General features: G+C 39.0%; 1 protein-coding gene across 7 annotated transcripts in view; it reads left to right on the forward strand.

Moving 5' to 3' along the window:
• Positions 1-7,419, forward strand: part of SYNJ1 (synaptojanin 1) — a 683,220-nt gene extending 675,801 nt beyond the window's left edge. For 6 of the 7 annotated variants that reach the window (XM_085623112.1, XM_085623114.1, XM_085623109.1 and 3 more), the window contains one exon: positions 2,035-7,419. In XM_085623112.1, coding sequence (XP_085479238.1) covers positions 2,035-2,874 — 840 coding nt within the window. In that variant the 3' untranslated portion in view covers positions 2,875-7,419. The remainder of the gene's footprint in view (positions 1-2,034) is intronic. The other variant, XM_085623115.1, reaches the window with a different exon arrangement.
• The last annotated feature ends 6,899 nt before the right edge of the window (positions 7,420-14,318 follow it).

Raw genomic sequence — 14,318 nt, forward strand, 5'->3', positions numbered from 1 at the left:
AGGAAGGCATTCCGCAAAGAGAAGGGCTGCTTCCGCAGCTTTGAGCAATGATTATTTTAGCATCTCGCTAGTGGGCACTTGGGCTTCCATCCATTTCTCCAATAAGCATTTCTTGTTCTGTATGAAGGCTGTAGTGCTGGGCTTGTCTTGCGGAAGCCCTCCCTGTGGTATTCTGTTAAATGTGCACTCAGAGCTGCATTTGCTAAGACTTACTAATAGACAAGACTTTGAGTAGATGGAGAATTTGGCAGACAAGCATCCATTTTAATAACAAGTACTTACCTTCTTTCGCAGTTTTTCTAATGTGCATATCATAGTCCAGCTAATTCACTTTCACCCACTCTTCTCAACCTAGAGTGCTGATTGTTTAGTCTTTCATACATTGTTTTCCAAATTGGATTTACAACTTGGCTCTTTCAATCCTCCCTGCATCTGTGGATTGAAGAAGTAACTGACAAGAGAGACATCAGATGGTGGCCTTTTGTCACATCTGGTGACGCCCTTGCAACTCCATAGGCAGAGTCACTCTGACACAATCCAGTCTTCAAACCTGGGGCTCATGGCAGTACATTAATCCCTATTAATTCCTCTTTGTCGGACTGCTCAGACCCATTTTATGTCTTGAATTTTAGAGGAAGGTGGTGAGGGCAATTCTTTTTCCTCTGTACTGTGTTGCATCCAAAGCTTTTTGTTCTCTGCAGACCTTATCGTGTCTTACAAGAGATCTTCCTAGTTTTATGATTAAATGAATGCAAGGTCCTTGGCCTTTTTCCCTATGATATTTATTGTTGCTTAGAAACCTCCAAACCAAAGATATTTGTTTTCTAACACAGAGCCTATTCATCATATACACACATGAAGACTACGCTTTTGTAACAGCAAACTAGCACATCTACATTTCTTTTTGTTTTTACATACAGATTTACATTCACTGAAAATATACATTGTTCCTTATTTAAGTAATTCTTGTGTTAAAAACTAAATTATAAAAAAAAAAAAAAAAATCAAGCTTTCTCGTCCACTGAGATTAAATAAATGCTGTAATACTTAAAGCCCCAACCAATAGACAGGACTAACAATTTCTGACCGAAAACCCCACTTGATAGCCATAGTATCCATCAAACACAACCCTGCACTTATTTCTTCGTTAAAAAAATATTATTAATTCTTAAGAGGCTCTGTGGTTTCGCGCAATTGTCTATGGAACAGACTCAACAGACTCAGCTCCCTCATATCACAACTAAATTTCATGTAATGGTAAAAAATGCTTACACATTATTGATTCAGTACTTTACTGTCACTGTTTGAATTTGAAAATATGTACTAGCTAACCCGCATAGCCTATCTTTACATATCTAAAAGCTACTAAGGAACTGTTACATTCCCTTCAAGAACGTGGTGCCAGACTCCCCATACACCAACCATGAGAGGAAGTCTATTGACTTTGAGTACATGGACTGTTTGATGCAAATATTTTTTTCTCTTCCTTGGCACTTCCCATTCAAAGTGAAGGGAATCACTGCTCAGGGAGATAGTGATTTGATGAAACGAGGTTTGAAATATCAATTTTCTGGATTGTACGTCAATTCATTAACCAATAAAATAAACCACTTCTCTAACACATAATTTCTCACGAATGTCTGTCTTGTAGAGTATTGCATTGTTATTTGTGGTATGAAATATTGCGTTTGCTATCAATTTCTCATCACAATGTTTTCATGCATTCTAATGATTTACCATTCTGCAGCTGTGAAATCCCAGTGTTCTCATAACATTGTTGGTATTGTATATCCATCATTAACTACTTTTCTGGATCAATACATTCTCCGGTGAGAATGAAAGTAGTTCTGGTGGTATTGTACCAGCTGTTGTAGACTAGACTCTTTCCCGTGGACCATCGCTAGTTTTTTAATTCCTGTGAATTAAAGCATGTATTTATTTATTTACCATGTTATTGCACTATATTTAGATAAACAAATTTAATGTGTCGTAAGATAGATTATATACAGCAACTTCTGTATCTTTTCATTTCAGATCAAAGAAAATGATAGTTTTAATGGTGTTAATCCTGAAGCAAGATTTAGAAGCTCTCCATTTGAAGATCCATCCTTTAACTTGCTTCCTGCATCGTGGAATCCGGCTTCTCTGCGCTGCTCACCTGTTCCGCTTTCTAAAGAGATGGCGCTATCTGCATTTACTTTAACAACACAAACCAATGTCAAGACATTGAATGCTACAGGTGCTGTGTCAACAAAGCCGCTTACTGTAAATCACAGTAGATCACAGGAAAATATACACATCTTTCAGAACCCATTTGTTGGCGAAACAAACTTAGAAGTTGGTTGCACAAACCCTTTTGCAGGATCTGTGTGTTCTGGAAACCCATTTAAAACCCACGATTTCAAAGTAGCTACTGAACCATCTATAGATGTAGCCATAGCTGATAAACTCCTTATCTCTACAATTGCCCAGGCGTCAAAGGAGCCACCTATGGACACATTTAATTTGCTAAACAAAACATCTGTGTTTGAAAGTACAAAACCAAAGGGATGGGTAACGTTTGATGATGAGGATATCAATTCCAATTTAAAAACTACTGTCAACAATGCTGATAAGTTCAGTAAACTTTTTCCCACAAAGCTAGAGGGATCAACAGAATTCTCAAACATGAACATCAATGTGTTTCCTGAATCAGACTTTAGCTTTGGCAATGACTGGAACAGAAGTTTCGCCTCTAAGACGTTGCCCGCACGAAGGCCTCCTGCACCTCCTCCCATTCCATCAAGATCAACAACCAGCACTAGGTTCCCTACGAAGTCTTCCAATTCATTTGGACCCAAATGTTCACCCACACAAGAGTTTACTGATAGATAGAATAGAAAAGGAAACCCACACAAATGTTTGAAGGTGTGTGTCTCTTTTGAAAGAATGGCTAGGCATTGGCATTATACTTTGTGCAATGCTTTCTAATCGTCAAATGCACTGATCCTTATGATGTTTCATGCACAAGCAAATTCATTATATTTATTAACAAACTATTAAATGTGTATATATCTTGGTCAGAAATAGTCATACAGAAGATGTCCAAAGTTATTGAAATACAAACATATATTTATCTTGAATAAAAATAGATTAAAATAAGTGATCCTAAATTATTACACTGTTAAATATTTTCTTTTTGGGGGTGGGATTTTAAACACAAGCAGGGTATAACAAAACTCTCAGTAAGTATGTATTTTCTAGGTAAATGTCAGAGTGTTTAAAGTGATATTTACAAACCATTTTACAGGGTTTTACAGACAAATGTTAGCAGAAAAGGACTTGTTGGCTAAAGATAGTGACCTTCTATCTCGCGATTTTTCATACAAACCCTGCATTTATATTAGATATATAAAATATAAAAGTGTGTGTAAGTACACACACTGAGAGCTGTAAACTATTCTTAACAGCTTCTCAGCCACACCTATCCCTCTTTGAGAATTATTTTAGAAAGGTAGGTTACCAAAGCTGTATTTATTTATTTAAGGACAATGTGCAAAAAAGTGACATCTTAGCCATAAAAACATTTAGGAAGAATTCAATGAAACAGCATGAATCATAAGGGTGTGATCTCTTTATGTTTATGCCACGCAAGGGCAAATGTCCTACATCCCATTTCCTTTTTCTGTTGATGACCGAGGGTCCACTCAGTGAGACTGTCAGTTTTTTCCGTTTTGCAAGTTTACCATTTACTGTGTTGTGCTGTACTTATGTATAACTTTGTTTTGCTTCTTGATCAGATTTTTGCATTTTTCAAGAGACACATTTAAAAGGCATCTAGTTACCCCCCTATATGTTGCGTTTGTCATGCTCTCCATCCACATAAGAAGGGAGACTTTGCTATCTTGTTGTGGAAGCCAAGCATGAAGACACCACTGCCCCAAAAATGCCTTGGCTGTGGAAGCCTTTTTCCTTTTCACTCGAACATTTTAGCTCAAACTTCCGACAGGTACATCTTTTTTGTCTTTGTCCTTCTTGAGAGTTTCAGAAAGTTTACTATATCCACGAAAAAAGAAATAACAAAGAACTTGAAAAATTCCTCATTTAAGAACTTTAAATGGAGAAGTTGTTCCTTATGTCTTCGCCTTTAAAAGTCCATTCTTCACAAGCATGGCAGATATGTCTTTTAAGACTTTATAAATGAATTTGGAAAAGCATCTGTCCCATCAACGGTTTTGCAATTATAGAGACCGTAAGCAGCAGGTTCAATGAAGCCTGACCTTTGGACTACTTTGAGGCATCTAATTGTTGGTAACATCCTTCTCATTAAAGATCTGAGCTTGAGAGGGACATTGATCGAAGGCAGATACACAAAAGTTTTTTCTTTTTAAATCATACCTTTCAATAATATAGATTTTATACTTCAAAGATCTTTCGATTGGTGTGGTCATCACTTTCAAATTTGACATGTCAAATGTTGGCAATGGCCGATGTCACTTTCAGATTTAAAATGTCAAATGTTAGGAGGGACCGATTTCTTTCCACAAACAATCTGTCTTAAATCTTTTGGGTTTTTTTCAATTGACATTTAGTGGTATGCCCGAAGTCAGTCTGCTCCAAGTGCATCAAAGAAGGATGAATTATTTTTGCATAAAATGTCAGTCTTAGCAACGTGGAGGTGACTTCTGATGATCAAATGTATTTCTCTTGAGTCTGAATTGGAGAAGTCCATAAGGTGCGGGCTACTGGAGTCTTGGTTATATGTAATCCGAACTTCAGTATCTTAGGTGCATGGGGATAAGGAGTTGTGGAGAAGCATCATTAGAAAAGCAGGATTTTTTTCATGGTGACCATAGTGTTTTATAACGGCATTAACCAGTATCTGTGCAACCAGAAAATTTAATGAAATTCACTGAATGAAAGTGACGAAGAGATTCATTTGATCAAGGCCAGTAACATGGCCAGTCGCACCAGGCCTTGTGCTCTGGTATTCTGACTCTATACCTTCAGTGGAACAGTGTAGATCGAAGGTTTGGAGTATGATTTGGGGATGAATCGGAGATTGGCAGCTTAATAGCACAATTTTAGACTTACCTTTGTTGAGATGCCCACCCTAGTGGAGACTGTATATGTTCAACACACATGAGCACTGTTCTTGCCAGAAAATCTCTTTGTTTTAGTCAAAGTTGAGATATCAATTGAGTTGGCTTGAGAAGTCTTGTTTTAAGCCAGTCTGAACTGATGTTGACCGCTACCTCCACATATTCTATAACAATTTGTTTGACTGTTTTTCAAGAATTTTAGAGTCACTTTTCGCAAACTTTTAGACCGTACATTTGTTAGGTTACAGTATTAGGGTAGGTGTCATTCTATATCCTCTAAACTTCTGAAGAAATCATACATACTACAAAAGGGAAGGAGTAAGACTTGGAAACGGCTGTATTTCTAGAAGAATCACCTCATTATGATTTCTGTAAGGAGTGATTAAATAATAGTGCAGAGTTATCAGCCAATGATATCCATCAGCAGTAAAGGAAATTAGAGGCCAGGCTCTGGTAAAAAACATACACTTCAATATTTATTACGCTGGGGCACTTGCTTCATGACAGAGAAATAACAAGTTAAATCAAATTCAATTAATCTGAATCCAGGCATTGGAAATTGCCTAGATTCTTATGCTTGCATCAAATATGCTGATAGGAAATTTTATAGCGGCAAAAGTTTCTCTTTCCATGTCTTCATATGGATTTTGTAAAGGCTGAGACATGTTGTACTAAGAACATACAGTGTCAGGATCCGTGTATGCTTAGCAATCTTGGTTTAATGCTTACTAAACTTCACATTAAGGTGTCATAAGGTTTAGAATTCTGGATCACTGACCACCAATCAGTTGTGGAGTGTTTTCACGGAGGTCATTAGAACTAGGGACGCTCTAACCCAGAAAAGTATAGCTTCGACTGTGCCTAATGTTTCAGGATGTCAATTTTATTTAGGTCCCAGGGTATATGTCAGTTTCATAGTTTCAAGTTCTTACCTCTCTGTGTATCCCTGAACAATGCCATGGCCTATGCTGTAAGTACTGATCAAGCCCTGCAGCTTCACATAGGTTTTGAAGAGGGTAGTGTCTGATCACAACTGTACCTGATTTCTCCTACTTTCTCTAATCTTCATTGCCTTGCTCCTTCCTAAACACCCAGGGTGTTTTGAAGAAGTAGCCGCACAGATAGTGACCATTTACAGTGTATTCTTCCTCAAAGGATAGCTGTAACTATTTTGTCTTGGAAGCCCATCTCTCAAGAGTTTGCGGAAAGCAAACGCTCTAAAGTGAGTCTTTTAATGGCTCTCCAGGGCAAAGGCTGCCTGCTGAATTTTATTCTGGGCATTCCAGGGCTGAATCATGCACGTCGCCTTGAAAAAAGCACTTGCAGAATGCCCTTTGTTCCTTCCCCATGGACATGATGTGACCACTGTAGAAGAAACCTTTTTTGCCACTGACCTCGTTCATGTAAGGGCCAAACACAACAACAACACAGTGTTATTGTCAAGGAATACCAGCTTTATTTTAATGAACTAGAAACATAAAGACTCCCTGCCTATTTTCAGGAGCTGTTTGTTTTTTCTTGATGGGATATTGTAAGCTTTTTTCTGCAGCAATTCATTCTGTACAAAATATGGTGTATTGAAGCTGTCAGAAACACCTTGTGTATGTGTTATTGTCACACTGATGCATCCCTGTGTTCCTTCATGGTTGGTAGCTTCTTCTGAACTGTTGGAGTAAAGACCATGAGTTGTGTTATTAAGGTTTAAACATTTCTTCAATGGCATCAAAGAACCATGTTGTATTCAAATTCACAAGTTTTGATAATGACTTTTATTTATGTCAATAACTGAAGTTAGAAAGACACAACAGCAAGAGGCGCTTCAAAGTGTGAAATAACCTGTCCAGTCTTTGGCAATCTATTGTGAATAGTGTGTTAAGTATATAGTCTATATAAGACACAAACCGAATCTCTCTATTTAGTATAAACTGTCAGCAGATTTGTGATCAATAGGTTGACTACCTGTGGTATATTTATTGCGACCAAAAATGGTCTTGAATGTATGTGATGTATAGCTTACCAACACTGTTTACAGGACGACGGAGTTGTAAAAACCTTATGCAATGTGTTCAAAATCATATCGCATATTCAAAGGGCACTGCAAACTCTTAGAAGTCAAGCAGTAAATGTATGCTATTGCTGAAAATGGACCACTGCTACAAGTAATCTGTGTATCCTGCATTTAAACATTTTATGTTCCCTGTGGTAAAGTGCTCTGTATACATGTCTAAGTTACTTATCACTGTACTATCCACTGTACAGAACTGCAGTACTGTATCACCACCTGCACATATCCTGTGAAACGTAGTGCGATTGAAATAAACTTAACTGTCTACAAGTACTCCGGCCTCTATTAAAAAAATTATAATCGACAAATGTATTTTTAGGATTGCAGCAAAGATTTTAAAACCTTAGCACCCACCCCCCACAAAAACGGACATGACATTCTATCACAGGACATAACAGCGCATTTCTTCTTGTCGTCAGTATACTCACAAAACAGTGTGAAACAATGAAAAAAAAAAAATTGAGAGTATATGTCTCAGCATCAAGAAACCAATACATTATACATTCCGTAGTTACAGAAAAGTTAATTTACAGTACATGTTTTGCTCAAAGAACATGACAATTTAATGTACCCAACTATGCTGTTGTTTTTTTTTATATACCGAAGGAGAGATTGATACTGCAAGCATTTTTGTCCCCAACTCAAGATTGGCAATAAACTATCCCGGACGTACACAGACAGATGCACTGAGTGTAATATGCTATTTACTATCAATGTTAAGTATGCGGGGGGCCATGATTCACGAGAGGGGTAGCCTTAAGTGGGCTACAATGCCCCTCCCCAGCCTAACACTGGTGACAAATAGCATACTACTTTGTGAGCGTAAGTGGTATAAGCTATGCAGCCTTGTCATCTGAAATAGTTAAAAAAAATAAAATAAGTATTTAGCAAGAACCGAATATAAAGAGTAGCACATTTAGATAAAATGACACTTATTAGGTCTTGTGACTGTTAGCAGAGTATTTTTTTTCATCTTTCCATGCATTCTGTTCGGTAATAAGCAGTATTTCTCTTATCCGTTATGGTGTATTGTGGTAATAAAATCGAATTTCACCTTTGCACTCGGCTGTAAATCAAAATGTGTAAGGACCGTCGGCTAAGTTTCTGTCAAATTTGGAACAATAGCTTCAAACAATGTGTGGAATTCCACACGCACGTGAAATTCCACTGCATGGTTAAAGCCTCATTACAATGTTCATATAACACATCCCCTTTCCTTCCCAACAAAATAAATGCAAAAGGAACAAGGATGAAAGAAAAGAAAATATAGGAACTTTGAGAAAATCATAAACCTGTTGCATTATAACAACCTTGCACACAATCAAATAAATGACTGTACATAATCTTTGAGAAAGGTAGGTGGCCTGTGTTCCTTTGCAGACCTTTTCTCAATAGCAAAATCTTGAGCAGCCGAAGACTTAATGTGAGAACTTGCACAAGCCAATGTCCCACGTTCTCTTACAGACCTGTTCTCCACAGCAACACCTTGAACCGCCGAAGACACAGGATGAGAGCCCACACAATCACCATCACTGATTAACATAAATCCACTTTCTGTCATTGCTCCTAACACAACACTCACCCCCTTTCTGATACAGAGCCTCTCTCCGACAATTCCACTTCTCACCATTCTCAAGAAACACATTAAAATTATATACCTGTTTAATTTTAAATGAACCTCGAAATTTTGATAGACCCTTCACAAACCTCCCCGCCTTGATCTTAACCCAATCACCAACCATGAAATTATGATTCACACCATCAGCAGCAGGGACAGTCACTTCCTTGTCCTGTGTACTAGGCTCCACCGCCTCTTTCAGCCATGCTGGTACCATTTTTGAGCCGGTCAACCTACCCATCATGACCTCAAAGGGGGATTTGGAAGTTGCCTCTTGCACAGTGGTGCGGTATGCCCAGACCATCTTCTCTACTTGCTTTTCCACACATTCTTCACTCTCCACAGCCATTTGAATAACTTAATTCACCAATTTATTGACCCTTTGTACAATGCCATTATCCTGCGGATTATAGAAAGAAGTGCGGTGTTGACACATACCACACCTTCTTAAAAATCTCACCATCTCATCAGAAATAAGTTGTGTGCAATTATCCGCAATGATTATGGACGGAACACCTTCCTCCAAGAAAATACTATTCAAACATTGAATGGTTCTTTTGGTGGTGATTTCTTTAATGAATTTCTCACAAATCCATCTTGAAAACATAACTAATACCAACGCAAACCTCAATTCACTATGCAACTCATTCATTGGTCCGATGAAATCCACACAAACTGTGTGCCAAGATGTATCCGGAACATCAATGTGCCCCACTCTGGATTGTACACCAACTCTCAGCTTTTTTTCACCTTCTTTGCACACAGGACAGTTCACAACCCACTCAGATACTTACCTATCGATTCCAGGCAACCAAAATTGAGATTTGAACCTTTTTTGCATCATGGTTTGGCCTAAGTGTCCTTCATGGGCCATTTTTATCAATTTGGATCTCAACCCAAAAGGTGATATGAACCTGTCACCCCTCATTAGTAAGTCATGCTCACACACGCTCAACTCATCAATCAACTTGATGAAGGGGCGCACAGGCAACTTTCCCTCTTAACTTTGCATTTTACTACATTCATCACTTCTTTTAACACTTAGTGCTTTTTTAGCTGAGGAGTGGAGCTTTGAAATGGAAAAGGACCATCTGCAGACTCAACTGCATCTAAAATAGAAGCAGCTTCAGAATCTACCCTGATCACTCACATCCTTCTCCAGTGGCAACCTAGACAGGCAATCCGCTTGAATATTTTTCCACCCTGAAATATACTCAACAACATATGTATATTCTTGAACTCTCGCTGACAGTCTGGCTAGCCTCACAGATCCTTTGCCTGCCCCTTCAGGGAGGAGTACTTTAATGAGGGGTTTGTGATCTGACCTCAGTGTGAGTTCAACACCCCATACATATGTGTGAAAGTACTCAACTGCTCATGCAGCAGCCAACATCTCCCTTCCAATAACGGAATAATTCCTGTCTGTCATCGAGAGGTTCCTAGAGGCATATGCAACAGTCTTTTCTGTTTCACCTTGCTTCTGGGACAAAACGGCCCCCAAACCCGTAGCCCTGGTGTCAACAGTCACAATAAATCTGAGTGTTATGTCAATAGGAGATAAAACACCTGCCTCACGTATATGTCTCTTTATCCTCATAAAACTCTCTTCTTGGGCATGTTCCCACTTAAAATTATGTCTTTTCCTCAATAGGACTTTCTTGGTCTTGTCAGCAAACCCTCTCACAAACTTGGAATAGTACTCAACAAGGATATTAATTGATCCCTACTGCATGGCGCAGGAGCTGACTCAGTCGCCTCCAGTTAATTTTCTAATTGTGTAATCTAAATACTCGACTTGTTGCTTCAGAAAATGTACACTTTTAGGCCCATGTCTGGAATCCTTTGCAGAGCCTGTCTCAAGACCATACGGTGTTCTTCTACAGTCTCACCAAACATCAAGATGTCATCCTGAAAAAATAAGATATTTTTAATTCCTTTAAACACTTCATTTACCATACGCTGGAATACACTCAGCCGATGACAATCCAAATGGCATGAGAGTGAATTGAAACATACCTTCCAACGTGATAAATGCAGTAAGTGGTCTGGAATCTTTATGTAACTTAATCTGGTGGTAAGCACTATTGAAATCTAACTTCGAAAAGTGCTTACCACCCTTCAACATTAGAACTATCTCATTAATATAGGGAGGGGGATATGTGTTTGCAATGACATTTTGATTGAGGGACCTTAAGTCGACACAAAATCTAAGGTGTTCATCGGCCTTCATTGTGACAACCAGGCGAAATCCATCTAGATGCATCAACCGGTTCTATGATTCGTTCATCTAACATCCCCCGAATAAGTTTCTTGACCTCCCCATGTACTACTACTACTGGAACCTTCCTCACCTTGTGCTGCACAAGTATAGCTCCCTCTTTCAACTCAATCTTGTGCGCAAACCCTATTGGCTCCTAAGCTGTCCCTAAAAATGTGCTTAACACTGTCTCATGGTCAATCACCATGATCTGTGAAGGTGCTCTCGGAATAATAATGATGTGCAGGTCATATTGGTGTATCCAACCCAAAATGTCTGGACCACAGTTCTGCCACGTACACTTTCCTACATATGCTCCTATTGTTGAACTGAATATCGGCATCCACATAACCTAAGATGTCTATAGATTCACCCTGGTAACCCTTGGGGAAATGTCTTTGGGTCACAACACTATTGTGCCACTCACAGTCAAATATACTTCTGGGAATGATGGTGTACACTGACCCTGTACCATAAATTTTACATTTTGTCCATCTACCTCAAACATGGCCCACACTCATGATCATAATCTGGGACTTCAGCTGATACAATAGAGACTTTACCACATCCTGTGGACCTACACATTTTCGCAAATTGACCATCCCGTCCACATTTTCAACATTCTTTGTTGTTGGCCCAAAAATAATTTGCTTCACTTGTGTAGCTCATACTTCTACATGTGCTACACAACTTACTATTTTGTTTCGACTGACTGCTACTTTGGGTATTCCCCTTCCGGTAAGACTTTTGAGGTCTTGCAGCTAAAACAGACATCTCACCAGGATTCACAATTGCTCCAACCTCTGATGTCTCCTGATTTCCTGTATTATTCTTCTTCTCCATCTCCCTCATGCAGTAAGTAGATTCCTCGACGACTTGCAATGTCTATCGCGCTTTTAAGAATGGATTCTTTGCTGCCCACAGTCTTTCGGGCACTCTCTTGCTGTAACACTGGACTATTAGCTGGTCTCCAATTAACTCATCAGTCATGGTCCCGAACGTACAGTTGGTTTATAACTCCCTTAGCCTAGCGACAAATTCGTCAATGGGCTCTTCTGTCTGATGTGTAAAACTTAAATCTAGTCATGACTACATTTTCTTCTTTTTTAAATCTAAGTTCTTGGTGCTGCTGGGCTTCCTCGAACTTATTACGTATAGGCTGACCGTTGGTACCTACGGCTTGGGGCAAATATTTAAAAATACCCTGGCCTTCTAGCCCCAAAGTACTTAACAATAAAGCTTTTTTTCGTGCTGCAGAGAACTCAAGACCATCAAGAGCTACTAAGTAATTCTCAAACATCGGTATCAAATGTTCCCAACGAACAGAAGGTTCTCCTGGCTGCGCTAAAAAACTTGGTGGTGTTATATTTACAAGATGTGATGATGCCATTATTCTTGGACACCTGCAAACTGAAAATGTATGTGACGAAAGGAACCTATAACATGTGAGCACTGAACTACAAATGAATGCTGTGTACTGTAAAGCTGTACTAAGTGGCAGAGCAGAAGTGCAGAACCTTCGGCTTGCTGTAAATGTATGTCACTAGAAACACACACTATTGGTGTGCGTGTAATTGTTTGCATGCCTCCGTAGAAATGCACACAATGGGTTGTTATGTAATAAAAAGTCTGAGACTTCTTTAGGCTGAGGACTTGACGTTTATTCCAATTTTAGCAAGCACCCACAACCAGACGCTCCCGCTGCGCACCAGGACTCCAGACAACTGACTTAACGTTGTCAGAACCCTGGAACGCATCGAGCAGCATCCGATCCCGGAACATCATTTAAATAATACATTAACCTCGGTAGACATCCTCGCGCCAGAGTGCAGCGCAAGGATGAAGCACAACACACTATAACTTCTCCCTCTTCACAAGGAAGAAGAGCAATAACGACAGATAAAAATGTAACAAGAAATAATGCAGGAAGTAAAACAAGAGAAATGCAATAACATCAAATGACATATCAGATCATGATAACACGTAATCGTTCAATTTGGCAGGTAGTTTCCTGCTACGAATGCCTAATTCTGGTGGTAAAGAATAGGTGTCGGCATTAACCACATCAGTGTCAGAAGTGGATGGACCAGACAAGTTGGAACGTGTACCTAAAGTACATGATGTGGAAGAACTTATCATATCAGATGTTGGAGTTTTAAAGTTGGAATGTGTAATTGGGATGCAAGATGTGGAAGAACTTGCAAATTCAGATGTTGGGGTTTTTAACCAAAAAGACCAGTCACAATTTTCAAACTCCTTTTTGGTCAAATTAAGTAAGGAGCGAGCCTGTGAGACAGAAAGATGTACCAGAGATCTTTTGTTCCACCATCCTTTAACACCAAGTAAGGCTGAACCTCTGCTGACACCGGTGACTTGTACTGGAGGGGGGGAAAATTTGGTTACTTTTTTAGGATTTTTGATGAGAACCCAATCACCAATTTTTAATTCGAGTAAATCAATTTTTTTTTTTAGAATCAAACACTGACTTCATTAGATCTTGTTTTTTTAAAACTTTGGATGCCAATTCTTGATTTCCAACACTCCACTTATTGTTCTTTCTAAGTAACCAATTGGGACATAAACTGGTGTGAGCAGTCCTATTTCTTAATAGTGAAAACGAAGAAACACCTGTGGTGCAATGTGGAGAAATGTTACAAGACCACAACTTGGCCTCAAGAAAATCTTGTACATCTTGATGAGAATAAATGGCCGCTTGAATGGCATCTTTAACCAACCTGTTTGCTCTTTCTACTAAACCATTCGAGGTCAGTGAATATAGAGCAACTTTAAAATGTTTAACATCTCGTTCAGCCAAGAATGAACTAAACTTCTCAGAAATGAAATGGGTGCCATTGTCTGTAACCATGACGGACGGTGAACCTTCTACCAAAAATATATATTTTTTAAAACTTAACAGCATTACTGGAATTGGCTGAATCACAGAACATATGGTAAACTCACTTGGAGTGATAGTCAATCAGCAAAATGAGATATCTTAGGTCATGGGAAAGAACATCATAGGGACCAGAGAAGTCTAGCCTGACTTTCCCCCAAGGTTTATCGGGGAAAGGAACAGGATGTAAGGGCGTGTTCATAACTTTCCACTTTTTGTCAGATAACAGACACTCAGGGCACGAGTCAATGTGAAACTTGACCTGAGATTCAAGAGATGGCCCCCAATAGTGAGGCTTAATAAGTTGTGAAGTCTTTGAAATTCCAAGATGACCATGGTGTGCAAATTGAATAATATCATTTCTGAGACTGGAGGGAGGTACAAAGGAATCATGTCTCATTACT

Source organism: Triturus cristatus, chromosome 8 (assembly GCF_964204655.1).
Source record: "Triturus cristatus chromosome 8, aTriCri1.1, whole genome shotgun sequence".
In the NCBI taxonomy this organism is placed as follows: Eukaryota; Metazoa; Chordata; class Amphibia; order Caudata; family Salamandridae; genus Triturus; species Triturus cristatus.